General features: G+C 48.8%; 1 protein-coding gene and 1 long non-coding RNA gene across 6 annotated transcripts in view; both read left to right on the plus strand.

Moving 5' to 3' along the window:
* The window catches only part of LOC148092009 (uncharacterized), a 48,937-nt gene extending 35,289 nt beyond the window's left edge, over positions 1-13,648 (plus strand). The window contains exon 3 of the long non-coding RNA XR_015715284.1: positions 13,568-13,648. This is a non-coding gene — a long non-coding RNA (uncharacterized LOC148092009). The remainder of the gene's footprint in view (positions 1-13,567) is intronic.
* The window catches only part of MICAL2 (microtubule associated monooxygenase, calponin and LIM domain containing 2), a 150,058-nt gene continuing 148,151 nt past the window's right edge, over positions 13,645-15,551 (plus strand). For all 5 annotated transcript variants that reach the window (XM_087821735.1, XM_087821733.1, XM_087821734.1 and 2 more), the window contains exon 1: positions 13,645-13,908. In XM_087821735.1, coding sequence (XP_087677861.1) covers positions 13,645-13,908 — 264 coding nt within the window. The remainder of the gene's footprint in view (positions 13,909-15,551) is intronic.

Below are 15,551 nucleotides of genomic sequence, written 5' to 3' on the forward strand. Positions count from 1 at the left end.
ATAACCAGCAAGCAAATCCTCCTGTTTTCCAGCAGAAGCAAAGCCGAAGTGAACAGGTGTCAGGCTGAGCTGCCTGCGTGCTGTCCAGGAAAGACCCCTGTGGTCCTCGGCGCAGAGGGAGTTACAGATCTCCCATCTTCTAGGCTGGGGCCTGAGGGGCAGGCCAGATCAGCTGAGAGCCACATCCAGAAATTCTCCTCCTCAAGACTGAGTCCTGGTTTGGGGGCTTAAAATAAACACACAAAGAAACAACAATAGCATCAGCAAACTGCTGGGAATGTGGAACCAGTGAAAGCAGGGTAGAGCCCATTCTTCTGGCTACCCTGGCTGGCCCTGCCCACCCCACCTGGCTGAAGGTCCCATGCTTGGACATGTCTCCTGAGAACCTCCTGATGGGTGTTCTTGCTTTGCCATGCTGCTTCTCTGCACAGAAATAGCCCCAATATAATAGGGAATTTATATCGAAATCACAGATCCTGGTTTCCCAAGCATGTTGACACTTTGATAGTCTTTGAGCGTGAGGCTTTTCTGACTCGAGCATGGCTCAGCTGGCCATGCGGGTGCACACACCTGCTCATAAAGGCCGACTGCAGTTTACAGGCCCTTGTGTAGGGGCTGGGATAAGGGGTGTGGCCGCCTGGACTGCTTGCTAGGTGGGTGGACAGAGATTAATGGAAGGAATGGATAAGCATCTCCCTTTCTGCCAGGGTCACCCCCACACAGAGGCCCACTGACTGCTGAGATCCAGGGAGGTATTATTTACATTGCTAATAACATTAATGACATCATAAACAACAAAGCCTGTATAATTTCATATCAGGAAATTAATCCTGAAATTAAAGGCCTATAATTCAAAGGATAAATTTGGAGGTCTTATAAGTAACCTCTGAAGGTGGTGCATGTAAGCTGTTCCATTCCTCCCGAAACAGGTTTTTACCAATAAACAGTCATTCATTCAACCAACCGGTACTAACTACCTACACCACACTACACCAGCACTGAATTATAAAGACAAAAATCAGCAGACAACTTGTTTATGGACGAATTAGTCAAAAAGGGATGTAGTACAAAAAGTTGAATTATTTGTATCTTAAGTATTAATTGAGTACCAACTGCTCACCGGAACTGAGATGTGTACTCCAGGAGATAGAAAAGAAAAGACACTGGGCTTTTCCTTAAGTTTACGTATCAGTTGTCCAAACAAGGCTGATGCACAAAGAATAGGTTGGGCTCAAGGCTAAATGAAGTGCCAAATAGTCTGATCTTTGTCCTGTATGACACTCATGTTATAATATAACTTTTTGCCTTCCTACCAGACAGTAATTTCTCTGAAGCTAGGGAGACAGAGTTTGTTCACCTGGTACCTACAGTGCCATGCAGGGTCCTGGGTCCAATGTAGGTCCTCAGAAAAAGCAATGAATGGAATTGAATGTGGTTAGTAATTTCCAAACCTAGCTGTTCCACAGAATTCCCTGGAGAGTTAAAAACATTTTCCCCTTGGCGCTCAGGTTGCAGAAGTTCTGTTTGGGAGTGGGCCCGGGAAGCTGTCTTTTTGGGCACTTCCTGGTGAATCTGCTGTAGAGCCAGATTTGGTGACCTCTGGCATAGGTTCCAGGAGTTAGACAAGTGTATGGGGAGGAAGATCGGAAGGGATGGGGAAGCTTGGTACCTGAAAATGCTGGCTCACTCCTTAAGATCCAGCTCTGGGGCCACTTACTCTGTGAGCTGCTCTCCAGGCTGTCAGTAATGCCATCTTCTGTCTCTGTGCCCACAGTCTTGGAACCCACCCCTACTGCAGTTCATACCAAAAACTATTAGTTTGACTATGATTCCTTGAATAGAGTGTGATGCTTATATGGGAGGCAGCACATAGTAGGTCTTCAATTAGTAACTATGGGGCCTGACTTTGCTTCAGAGGATGGGTAATATTTGAGTGGGGTTGGAGGATGAAGGCAGAGCCTGGATGTGGAGCACTGGGTGGGCAGCCCAAGGGCATCCTGAATATCTTAGAGAACTGAACCTATTAAGGAAATGGGGGCTGTGTGGGAGGCACTGATGAGCCCAGTGAGGGAGTTGGACTTCTGCTGTGGGATGTAGGGAGCCCTGAAGTTTTGTGAGCAGGGTGGAGGCGGTGCCCAAGAGATGGGAAGTGGAAGATGGGAAATGGAGACTAGTTAGGAGGCTCCTGTGGCAATTCTGGTGGTGGTTAGAGACAAAAGGCAGTCACCATTCAAGCCACCACATGGCCTGAACTTTGTGCTGTCCTTGGTTAGATTTTACCCACAAGCACAGTTATTGAGCATCCACCGTTGCCAGAGACACAAGTGCCAGGCCCTGGGACATGCAACTTGTGGCGTCAGAAAGCTCACAGTCTCGTGAGGCAGGCAGACCCCGCAAGCAGATCAATGCAGTCGTGTGGATGAAGCCATCATGAGTAGCTCCACAGAGCACAGTGTGGGAAAATGGGGTGATGGGAGGCCCGGGTGGGCAGGCGTCATTGCGCTTCATCCTCCCATAACCCAACAAGGTCAGAACTATTATTATCCCCATTTTATGGATGAGAAAACTGAGGTTCAAAGAGGTTAGCTAACTCATCCACGCCACATACCTAGTAAGCAGCAGGTCAGGTTTGTAGCCAGTCTGCCTGACTCCAGAGGCCAAACCAGGACCCCTGACACTCCGCAGCCTTTGATGTTTCAGCTCTAAAGCTGACCGGGATTTCACCAAGTGAGCAGAGTCTGGCTGAGCATTCTAGACAGAGGGACCAGCATAAGCAAAGGCATAGGGAAGGAGGTGTGAAAGAGTTGGGTTTATCAGGAAACTGCAGCTGGCTCAGTAAGTCTAGAGTAGGAGGGGTAACTGAAGGGGGTAGAGGGCAGGCTGAGGAGCAGGGAAGGGGGGAATGAATCATGGTGGGTTTTGTTTGCTTTACTGAGATGTTTGGACTCCACCCTGAAGACTGTCAGGGAGCTGTTGAAGGATTTGAAACAGGAGTGGAACCTGACCAAGTGTGCATTTTTGATATAAAGATCTCTCTAGCAGCAGCTTGAGAAGTAGGGTGGTGGATGGGAGGGAGGTGATCTGGAAGCAGGAAAGGCATTTATGAGACTGAGAGTTTCATAAATGGTGAAAGCAAGAAGGAAGGACAGGATGGGAGGTCGTGGATGAGGCTGCCTGAGGAGGCAGGTGGTGGCTGGCTGGCTCTCTGCGATGAGGGAAAGGGGCCAGAGAAAGTGACTCCGAGTGTTTGGCTCGAGAGTTGGGGTGCAGATGGGGCTGTTCTCTGAGGTTGGGGATGTGGGGGAGGGACATGTGTGGGAGAAGGGTAAATTGACTTTGTGTGAGGTCTACGAGAGAGTCAAGGAAATACGTAACTGGCAGTTGACATAAGGGCAGCAGAGAAATACACATCGAGGGCTGGCGTGGGGGTGGTGGCCATCAGGACATAGGTCATGGCTGAACTATAGGAGTGTTTAGATCAGAACCTTGAGACACAGCAAAAGAGCAGGGGCAGTAGAGAGACAGGTTTGCAAAGGCTGACAGCAAGCAGAGGCCAGAGCAAGATAAGGTCCTATAAGTGATGACTGGATTTAGCAACAGGGAGAGTTGGTGGTGACCTTGGGCACGATGCCCGGGGTGGGCTACGTGTGTGAGTGGAAACGAGATTGTGGTGGACTGAAGGGTAAGTGGCAGTGAGAAAATGGACGTTGGCAGGCTACAGTGTGAAGAGAAGGAGGGGGAGTTCCATTTTGTTTTCTCCAGTAAAAGGAAATACGGCTCTAACTGGGACTGAATTTGTGCACATTTTAAAGAATGGCTTCACATTGGTAAATTCACAAATCAGAAAAACACAAAACTTTTGTCAGGCAATGATTCCCTCCCCCCCTTTTTTTAAAATCCTCCCCCGAGGATATGTTTATTGACTTTAGAGAGAGAGGAAGAGAGAGAGAGAGAGAGATCGAGAGAGAAACATCAGTTGGTTGCCTCTCATACTCGCCCTGACCGGGGATCGAACCCGTGACCTTTTGGTGTACGGAAAGATGCTCTAACCAGCTAAGCCATCCGGCCAGGCTCCCCTTCCCCCCTTTTTCTTAATTTGAAAAATGTGTTCACTTGGCACAATTCTTCAAAGGGAGGGCAGCTTTTGGAAGACAGAGTCCACAAGGCACAGCTGGGCTGTGGGCTTCCCAGGTTCATTGCTCTGCAGCCACCCTGGCTCCTGGGTGCGGTGCTGGGTGCAGAGAGAGCAGGCGTCGTTGAGAAATCCTTTCCAAGTTCACTTTGCCATGACTTCTCTCCCTCCTCCCTAGCATCCTGCTCTATCTAGACAATTACTAGGGCTTAAGTCCCTGAGGCCTAATTTCAGCAAGTCAAGAGTTGTAGCGCCATCCTGACACAAAGGCTCACCTGGGGAGTGACTTTAAGCGCGTGCTGGGCAAAGACATGGTGAAAATAAGCTTTTAGCTGTCCCATGTCAGCATAAGGTAGGCTAAGAAGAGAATGAGCCACCCTCGCCATCTGTGTGAAAATGCACCAATGTCTGCCATGGTTGAGCCTGGGATATCTTGGGGTGGTGGGACCTGTCCCCAGGGCAGTGTTCCGGAATGACACTTAATGACACATCTGTGAGCCTGGCATGAGAGGCGCCTTTATTTAATCCTCACAGGACTCTGTTGTTTATGACTTGCTCAGGGAGTGCTCAGTGACTCAGAAGTCCACGTTCTTTCCATCACAGCACATGGGCTTCCAGGGACTCAGCTGAGGACACGGGGAGTTACTGAGACCCAGGACAAATGCTCTAGCCTATTTGTCCTATTCTCCTATCTTATTCCAGCATCAAGTAGGGAAGGGATGTGCTTTTTTTAACATAGGGTATATGTGTATGTGTGAGGTGCTTAAGTAGAGCGGTGGACACATTTATTTCTGGGGGTCAAGCAACGTTCCCACGATCTCGATAGAGAAGGGAAGATAGAACAGGAGAGAACTGGTTGTTTGGGGTGTTAATCCCGTGTGGTCAATCTTCTTCTTGGAGGGAGCGCTTTTTGACACAGGCCACAGTTGACATGCCACCATGCTGTGGTTCACCTACTGTGTTAGTTAATGTGATGTTTCCTGCCTGACAGATACTCTCGATAGTCAGTGACTCCACATACATTTAAGGGTATTTCTCAAGTATGTGAAGCTCAAATGTTCCTGGTCATAGAGGGTTTTCCTCCAAGTGGGCATCCAGGGGTCTGCTCCTTTGTCCTCGTGGCTTTGCCATCTTCAACGTGTGGCTTCAAAGCCTGCTGTGTCCTGGCAGAAGTGGAAAGAGCACAGAGGAGCCCCAGGGGTGATTCTTATATGCTGGTCCTAGAAGTGGTGTAGGTCACTTCTGCTCCCATTCCATTACCTGGGACCTGGGTAAACAGGATCACTCAGCTGCAAAGAAAGGCCCAGGTGGAAAGAGCAGTGTTAGGTGATCAGCTAGCCTGTCTCTCCACACCCACCAAGGCTTGAAAGTCACCTCTCAGCTGAGTATTACTGGCTTATTTAGTAGCCACTGTCCTCATCTGATTCTGCATTGAGACCTCATTACTCCAGATGCTGGCATTTTGAGTTTGAGGAAAGAAAACTAGGGGAGTATCATGAATTAAAGGGTCTAGACTGGAGACCAAGTCCCTGATGTGGTGTACAAGGGAGTACTTGTGGACCTCCATCCACTTGGCGGGGGAGCAGTACGGGTTTGGTGGTTTAGGATGGGGCCTCTGAACTCTGGCTAGGGGGCTTCAAATAACACGTTCACCACTTCTGGCCATGCGACCTTGGGCAAGTTGCTAACTTTTCTGATTCTTTGAAAAATGGGGATAAAAATAGTATATAGCAATGCTGTGGTTTGTTACAATGATTAGCTTATTTGATACTTGTAAAGCTTTTAAACATTGCTCGAGACTTCATAGATGCTCATTAAATGTCAATGATGATTATGTTCCCCAGGATGGAGCACCCATTCATTCATTTAGCACATACTATGTACAGAGGGCCTTATGCTAGGAACTGGGAATAGGGAAAGTGAAAAATTAACTTCAACACAGAACTTACAATAGTGGTAAGTAGAGGATACTTTCCGTGTCTGTGAATTTGCTTATTCTGGGTACCTCTACCATTAGTTTGGAGATAGGCTGGCCTCCTGGAAATGTAAATTTCAAGTTCAGTTTTCCTCGGCACCCACTGTGCGATCAAGAGGATTTGGGGCACATGCAGAATAGACTAAGTTTTTGTTGGTAGCATGGGCTCAGTGTGTGTTGAGATGGGTTAGTCACCCCCTGGCCCATAACCAGGTACACAGGTTTCTTTCCTGTGGTTCACTGGCAAAGGATCTTGGTATACAGCTGAGATTGGGTCACAGATGTAGTCTTCCCCGTTCATCAGCATTGTTGCCTGGAAAGGGGCCTGCCACACTGGACTTGGGGGCCTGAGATCTGGAGAACAGAGCAGCTTCGGGGGCCTGGTCCTTGACCTGAGAGAATGTAAGCTAATTCATTAAGTTAGCACATGTCAGCCCTTCTTGCAGGATGGCCCTTTATTTTCTGGAGAAAAGTAGCACTGCTAGTGTTGTGGGGCCGCATGGGGCCGAGCATTGGTTAGGCCTGAGGAAAAGACAGAAGCCCACCTCCTATTGCCGAGACCCTCACTTTAGTCAGGGAGAGAAGGCCTGTGGACTTGGAATGTGTATATAGAAGGGATTATAAAAGTTATGCATGCTTCTGGTAGAAAATTTGGGAACTACAGGAAAGCATAAAGCTAAAAATAGAAATCATCTGAAATACCACTTTACATGTACAACCACTGCTCACGTTTGGCTTGCTTGGTTCTCCTTAGATATTACTTAATGGAGCTGGAGCATGTTGAGAACCTGAAATTGTATCCTGCTTTTCACCCTGCATTATGGCATAAGCATTTCCCTATGGATCAAATGTCTTTATAAATGTCATTTTGAAAGGAGTGCCTAATACTCAATTGTTTGGTTGCTTCATAACTCATGAAACCACACCCTGTCATTGACATTTGTACTCTTGGAGCCTGAAAGAACTTCAGAGACTACAGGACTGAGTCCATTTAATTTAGCCAGAGGCTGCAGAACAGGCAGGCCCTGTTATTTCCGTCTATATGGTTCATATTGATTGGTGACTAACAGTGTGGATCTTGAAGTGAGATGGAACTGGGTTCGTTTCACAGCATCCCCACTTGCTAACTGTGGGATATTGAAGAGGTTACTAACTTCTGTAAATCTGTCTTTTCTTCTGTCAAACAAGGGTGGTTAAATGAGGTCATGGATATAAAGGGTCTGGGACAGGGTCTGGCATACTGTGAGCAGCTGAGCAGTGTGGCTGTCAGTGTCCTCATGAGGGCAGTGACAGAGGCAAGCTCAGTCTCCTTATGCCCAGACCAGAGTTCTGCCACCTCAAAGGCTTTGGTTCTCTTAGAAGTTTCTTGAAGAGAGGCCTAGAGGTACAAGTGGAAATGTGGAACACTGGCTAGAAATCCTTACGAAAAATGTTTAAAATATGTGTGTACATGCATGCATATATACACACATGCACACACATGCACACATGTGCACACGCACACGAACACATACCTATATGCATGCATGTATACACACGCACATGTATATGCATACATGCATGTGCACATGAATATATACACATGCATGTACACAAATACAAATATACACACATGCATATATACACATGCATGCACATATATATCTATACACATATGTGTATACACACATAATAGGAACCGCATATGGCAAACTCATACTTGTGTTAAAGAAAAGTGAGATGGGCGAGTTCTGGAATGACTTTTTTATCCCCAGTGCCTTCCTTACAGACTAAAAACAGAGGAGGTTGGGAGAAAGAAAATCTCCTCACACCACCTCACAGGTTTGTTATGAGGACCCCTTAGGATAACACAAGTGAAAGAGGCTGCCTGTCGTGGGCCTCTGATGATGTTGGCCTTCTTCCTGGCACTGTGACTGGTCAGCATGCAGGTCTCTGCCTCATTGCAGGGGTAAAGGTGGGGATCATCTCGGGATCTGTTACTGTGAGTGATTCCATGAGTAAATGGGCGAAGTTCAGGGAGTGAGAATATAGGAGGTCTCCTTAAGCTAGACCAGTGGAGTCAACTCACTATTGAGAAAGAGTGAGGAGAGGGCAGAGTCAGTGGAGGAGCAGCATAGAAGGCCAGGGCCTGCAGTGGACCTGGAGCCTTTTTCCTGAATTCCCTACCCTGGGGCAGTATAGACAGAGGGCAGTGTGTAGGCCCTTGCTGCAGACTGGAAACCTGTTTGCATTTCACAGTTCATCTCTTGGATGTTTTCATCAGCCCTCCTAGTGGGGGCTCCAAATGGCATGTGTAAGAAGACTCTGCACATCTGCATTCAACCTGCATGGAAGGGCTTTGACTTCCTGTGAGGGATCTCGAGGGCTAAAACCAGGCACAGAGAGGAGCTGTTAGAGAGACAGATGGGTCTCCCTGAGGCTCTCTTCCAGTCAGAGGGGCAAGGGTGGAGCAGGCTGCCCCAGGAGGCAGTGTGCTCTCCATTTGGGTAGGTGACTAGGGGAAGGCTGGGGAGCCTGGCTGGAAGGAGATTACAAGGAGGACAAGGGGGCCCTTTCAGTCCCTTCCCAACCCTGGGAGTTACCCCTTTTGGTTCAGGTTTGTTGCCATTTGCCCTCGTAGATGGAAAGCTAGGCCTTCCTGGGCCAGCTGAGAAGATGATGTCTGCAGGTATCACCTGCAAACCAGGTGTTCTCCCATGCTGGGCTCTGCAGAGATGCAGCATGTGTGGGAGGTATGTGCGGGAGGCGTTTCCCACTGCCAAAGCTCTGACTAGCTCCTGCCTTATCTCAGGGGTTGGATGCAGGTAGCCATGACCGAAGGTCTTCTGTGTTCAAGGCCCAGAGCTGGAGCTTCTAGTCCTTCTAGCCACTCTGTGAGTGCATGGGGGGGGGGGGGAGCCCCCCATTTCATTGCTGTGAAAACTGGCCCTCCCAGTGGCCTCTTGGTGAGGTAACCTGGGAGATGGTAAGTTGGAATGGGGAGCTTGGTAGTATCAGTAGCAAGAGGGTTTGTTCTTAAGGTTGTATTTACCTTGAAACATATCTTATCTGTAAGTCTTGAGGGTGGGGTTCAGGGTTGAGTTTTCTCCTGAGCCAAATTGCTGCTTTGTGGGAAGGTTCTGCCCAGTGTCCCTCCAGCCCTCCTGAAGTTTCTATAGGACTCTGCCGTTTATCCACCACCTGGTGACACCTTTTGATGCCATTTGACAGGTGATGAGGCCCAGGGAAGGCAGAAGGTGTGACAGTCCTAAATGTAAGTGCACTGGCAACTCTTGGGCCAGGAGGCTCCTTCTCTAATTTGAGAGGAACTCAGGGATTCTACATAAACCTTGAACTTGTCTCCCAGATGCCATGGGCCAAGCCCATTAAAAGTGTATCTCCGGCAATTTGAGGTCCCAAGTTTTAGTCTGTAGCAGCCAGAGGCAAGGAAACGGAGTTGCTTTGTGACTCATGAAGTCACATAGTCAGAACCACAAATAAGGGACTTCAGTTGGCAAAACCCAAATTGCTTCAAGGCTATTCTTGGAAACTAAAGCATCACATCTTGTTTCTTCCCAGAAAATGCAAAAAGCTTTCATATTTTTGGGTCACTGGTTTTATTTATATTGCACATCAAACTCCAAAAAGGCAACAGTTGGGTGGTGGTTGACAAGGAAGACTTTAACAAGAGCATTTACCCAAGATCCTCTGATTTAACTCATCCTTGACCTTCTCCTTTTGGGAAAGGAGGGGGGAGATGCACCAAAAATATTACTCTCCAGTTTCTGGAAGAAAAGGCTTGAAGCTCAGACACAGACTCACAGAGTCCTTCTAAGTCAGCCTTCCTGTTTCATTAATAAAACCACCTTGCACCATGAATGTTTTCAGTTCATTACCCAAACTTCCTCATTTGCGGTTCCCCACTGTACATATGGGGAACTTAAAACTCAGAAGTGAAGTGAAGTGTCCAAGGAGACACAGGAGGTAGATTTGAACTGAATTGAAAGCCCGCAGCCTCTAGTTGTAAAGTACCTAATTCCTCGGCCCGGGGAGCCGAGTGGTTATCATTTGTGTTCCTTTTTCTCTTTTGTTCGGTTTGCTAGGGTTTGGGCCATGTGAGGAGTAGTAATGAGAGCTGGTTATCAAGCAGCCACCAGGTGCTGAATGCATCACCTACATGGTCTAATTTAATCCTTGCAACCCTATGAGTGAGTATTATTATCCCCACTTTACAGATGAGAACACAGGCTGAGACAGATTAGATAGCTTGCCTCGGGCCACACAGCAAGCACCTGTGAGCAGCTCCACACCCAGGTTTGCCCAACTCTAAATATTCTGGTGATCTTCTGTGAGAAACCTACCCCACACGGCTAGTAGTCATTTTTAAGGTCTTGGACTTAAATTGGAAAGCTGATGTTAAAGGTTGAGGCTGTACCCTTTCGATCCAGGGAGGCAGGTCTGAGCCTGGTATGGGCTGTGGGGTACAGTCCAAGGTGGCGCTGATCTTCTGTCGAGCCGGCTCCCTCCACCTCCCTTATCTCACTCTAGATAAGAGCCGGTTCCTGGAGCTCCCACGCCCACCCAGTGCCCGCAGCGCCACCTTTGGCTCTTTCTACTGGAGGCCTAAGACGAAGCTGTTCATTATTCTTTGGGGGGAGGAGAGGAGGCAGCTGGGCTGGGAGGAGACAGGTTCTTCCAGTTTGTAAATGATTCTCTGGCAGTCAGGTCTGGCTTGATACCTCTCAACACATCACCATTTCAGATGAGGAGGAGCTGGCAACTTGGAGAGCTGATTTACAGAACGATTTTTCAAACTGGTGCGTTCCCCAGATACAAGCCCGCTCCATCTAATGGGTGCAGCCCATATTTCCACGCCTACGGAGTGCCTCCCAGAGCCAGGCTTTGCTGTCACATGTGTGTCTTGCCTTTCACAGGAGCCCTGCAAGGTGCAGATTGTCACCTGTCTCTTACAAAAGAAGGAACCGAGGCTCAGAACTGCTGTGGCTTGTGTGAGGCCACGTGGGCAGTGAGGGGCCAAGCTGAGCTTTAGATTAGGGCTCCAGTACCCCCAGAGCCTGGGCTTTTCTCTGCACCACCTGCCCATCTTCAGAAAGGACTGCAGGATACCAGTCGAATCTGGGTCCTCTGCCGATCAGAGACTGCATCCTTTGTTCAATGCTGCCCAGAGAAGTGGTTCCAAAGATAAAGACTGAGGATATTAATACTCTCTGGAAAGCAAACGAGTCCTGCTCTCTGTTTATGCTCTCTGGGTGGCAAGTGTTGGATGGGAGAAAGTTGAAACACAGTAGGAGGCAGTGTTTATGTGAGTGATGCCAAAGTGAGCATCGCAGACAATAAAGTAGCTGGGAGAGCATCTGTGAGGGACTCCATGTCTCACCAGTGCCAGGCAAGCTCAGAGCGAGCTTTGCAAGTTGGTTGAATTGTTGAGCTGCAGGGACCAGAGCAGCCAGGTACGTTCTCATGGAGGACAGAGGTCTGGCTGAGGAGTGGAACTTGGCTAGGCCTGGATCAGGGAATGTGCTGGTCTGCCTTCTGCTGAGCATAGCGCAGATGTGTTGAGAGCTCTTGTGGGAAAGAAGGAAGAGAGGGTGGGGTCCTACTCTGCTGCTGGTGCCCCCTCACCCATCAGTATCTGGGTGTCCAGTGTCTGGAGAGCATGTCTGTCCCCAGCAGGCTGCTCCTTACAGGTGGTGCTCAGCCAGGCTGTTGTACAAGATTCATGGATGAACTTTTCCCCTTACTCTCCCTGACACTTTCCTCATTGTTGCCTGGACAGCCCCTTAGCTGCCCCCTTCTCCAGTCCACCCTCTGCCTGCCCATCTTCCCAAAGACCTGTCTCAGCTGTTGCTTCGTCTCCTGCACCCTAGGGCCCACTGGAGAAGCCAGCCCCTTCCATGATCTTTCCTGGGCGTCCCCACCACACCTTGTCCCGAGCCCTGAACTCCCAGCTCATTGAACTTGCTGTCATTCACAGTGGTACTGGCTCTGTCCAGACTCACACCTTTGTGTGTTGTTTCCATGGACTGAAACAACCATTCCCCAATTTTCTAGTGAAATCTACCCCTCTCCTAAAATTGTAGCATTTTGGCATTTCCCTCTCAGGGCTCCTCTGGCTCTGTTGGCCACCTCCTGCGCTAGGCTTGTAAGCACTGTGTTCATATTCTACAAGGGCTTCCCCTCCGTCTTGTAATCAACTCTTCATGGCCTATCTCCCTCGCTAGGGGCCCTCTCTGTATCCCCAGCTCCTAGGGTGATGCGTGGCTCTTGCTGAGACTCTAGGAACTGTTGCTGAATGAATGAGTGAGGGACTAAGGAAGGCGATAAACCTTGGTCTCTCTCCGCTTTTAGTGCTATAAAGCCAGCCCGCAATCTGAATGCGTCCATATAGCGTTCCCATCTGGAGAGGGAAGCCGCCCAGCCTGAGGGCCTTGTCGCTGTGTTTGCTGACCTCTTCCTGCCAGGCCTCTATCTCGGGGAGCTCAGTGTGCCGTATCCTCTCATTTACAGACCCCTTCAAGCCCTCGGGACCACTGGGCCAGCCCCAGCTCCTCCATGCTTGTCTTCTTGCACTAGCTTTGAATTCTGGAAAAATAGCCAGTGCTTTGGAAAATCAGCTCTAATTTATTTTTGTTCCTTTGAAACTTAAATGACTTTCCCAAGAAATGCCTGAGGTTAGAGTGGTACAGGGAGAAAGGACTATGGCCAAAACCCAGGCGAGCTATTTTTGTGATGTGAATGAACACCCATCGCATTTTCCCTTCTATCAGCCTAAGCACTTGTTCCAAAGAGCTCACAGCTTGGGCTTACAAAGCACGGGCTCCTCTCGTGCACCAGGAGGAGACCCACATGTCTCTCTGTCCTTCTCTGGTGGAGGTCAATGCTGTGATTCCAGCAGATACCAGGAACAGAGAGAAGTTTTGAGAAGTTGCTGTTGTCTGTATAGGGGGAAGACCTGCACTCTGGTAACCAACAAAAAAACCCCCTTATAGATTGATGTCTAATGATGGGTGAGAAGGTCATAGAACCTGGGGAGGCCTGTGCTTGGAATTTTTTGGCCTGTGTACTAATATCATGTGGCTAGGTTACATCGTATTAGTCAACCAATTTGCAAGAATTGTAGGTTTTTAATGGTGGTAAATTTAGGCTGCTTTTCTCTTTTGCTAGTTACTGTTTGTAGAACCATCTGGCACACAGCAAAATTGACCAGGTAATGTTGACATCAGCCCGCTATAGCTTTGAGCTATGTGTGGTTCTTGTCAGCCAGTGAGAGGAGCAGGGAGAAAGATATTGCCAGCGAGGCCGCATTGCTAGGTTAGACCGTGTGACTGTACATTTTCTATAGATTATTTATGTTTAGTAGTAAGTACTATGTTTAGTATCTTAAAGTAATTTTATTTGATCTCCCAGCACTCATCCTGCCCACCCTTGGAGCTCACCTCTGCCTCCGCCTACCTTTGCAGGTGTGACGTTTCTCCGGGTACTTCATGGTGTCCTCCTTCATCTTCTCCACGCCACCACTCCACACGGCTCCTGAAACATGGGGGAAAATGAAGACGAAAAGCAGGCCCAGGCTGGGCAGGTTTTTGAGAACTTTGTCCAGGCTTCCACATGCAAGGGCACCCTCCAGGCCTTCAACATCCTCACTCGACACCTGGACCTAGACCCTCTGGACCACAGAAACTTTTATTCCAAGCTCAAGTCCAGAGTCACCACCTGGAAGGCCAAAGCCCTGTGGTACAAATTGGACAAGCGAGGATCCCACAAGGAGTATAAGCGAGGGAAGTCGTGCATGAACACCAAGGTAAGGGAACCCGTGTGCGGACATCTTACCCTTGTGGGGCATGTGGGCTGACTTGCTGAGAGGGTAGGAGGCTGTTGCCCTTTGGCCATTCTAAGGTTTTCACCAGGTGTGGGTGTGTTTTACTGCCTTGTTCAGTTGAAGATTTTCTTTGTCCACATGTACATGCACAGCTTATCCTGGTTTGGGAGTTTCCATCTTATTGTGGTGGCTCTAACAACTCTTCTTGTGTCCTCTCCAAGGCGGAGAAAATAAAGGCATGCTTGACATTATCCTACTTCTATTACTACTGCTACTACTTCTGATAGTAACTACTGTTTATTGAGCAACTTCTGTGTTCTGGGCACTTTATGTACATGGTTTCATTGCGCGCCCACAGTAATCCATTGGGCCATTTTAGAGATATGGAAACTGAAAAGTCAATGATCTTGCCCCAGGTCACACAATTAGAAGGCAACCTTGGCCAGATTCTGGAGCCTAAGCCCTAAATTCCGTGGAGAGGCATAATTAGGGAGTTGTGTTCCCCTGGGAGCAAACATTTTAGAAAGATGCGCTGACTTTAACCGGCTAGGAAATATGTCTTTGGTCCTTACTGCCTTTTCCTCCCCCTCTCTCATCTTCCTCAACGTTCCCATTCTCTACCTCTCCACCTCCTGCCCCAGGATGCATTTCTCTGTCCAGGATCATGCTTGTGGCTAACCCTCCACAAGCTGATTGCTTCCCCTTTGTTTGGCCATAGACAGCATCTGCGAATGTGGGGCTGACCCGCACATCCCACCTCAGATAGCTCTGCAGTGCCCATTGCTGCATGGACAGCCAGGAGTCAAGATTTCCTGGCTGGGCCTTGGGGGCTGTCCACCCTGGGCACTGGTCCAGACTGGATGTTTAGGTTAAAAGTGAGCATGCTGTATTTAGACCTCACAGGAGATAGTTCAGTCAGAGCCCTTGGAATTCTAGTCAGTGCCAATCCCAGACAAGAGGATTGAACTCTCCATGGCGATCAGGACTGTTGTGTGTTTGTTTTGGTGATGAGGAGCCTTTGAGTCCACCGTGGGATACGGCTGCTTTCCCTTGCCCCCGGGGAGACAGCTGCCAAGCTCCTCTGAGGCTGGGATGCACAGCTGTATGGGGCATGGGAAGAACATTGCATCAGAGTGGAACAGACCCATCACTTCAGCCCAGAGCACTCTAGCCATCCGGGCAGTGCCTGCCCATAACCTGCCAGGCTTCAGCCCTACAGAGAGGAGATGAAAGTGTTAAAGAAAGAGAAGGGGAGAAAGGAGTGGGGCCAATGTCTTAGATGCCAGCCCCGCCCAGCACCTCCCTTCCTAGTTGTTGTAACTTCATCGTTCATAGTTCACTGGGCAAGTTCTTCAGACATAGAGGTCAGGGAAGCTTTTAACCTTAGAAGCATTACCATTCTCAGTAATTGCACATGGTGGCTTTCTTTTAAACAGGTGCTATAGCCCTAGCCAGGTGGCTCAGTTCCTTGGAGGATCGTCCCATACACCAAAAGATTGTGGGTTTGTTTCCCTGTCAGGACACATACTTAGGTTGCTGGTTCGATTCCCGGTCAGGCAATCAATTGATGTTTCTCTTTCCCTCCCTCCCTCTCTCTAAAAATCAATAAAAACATATCCTCTGGT

The sequence above is a fragment of the Miniopterus natalensis genome, chromosome 11 (assembly GCF_054644295.1).
Source record: "Miniopterus natalensis isolate mMinNat1 chromosome 11, mMinNat1.hap1, whole genome shotgun sequence".
Classification (NCBI taxonomy): domain Eukaryota; kingdom Metazoa; phylum Chordata; class Mammalia; order Chiroptera; family Miniopteridae; genus Miniopterus; species Miniopterus natalensis.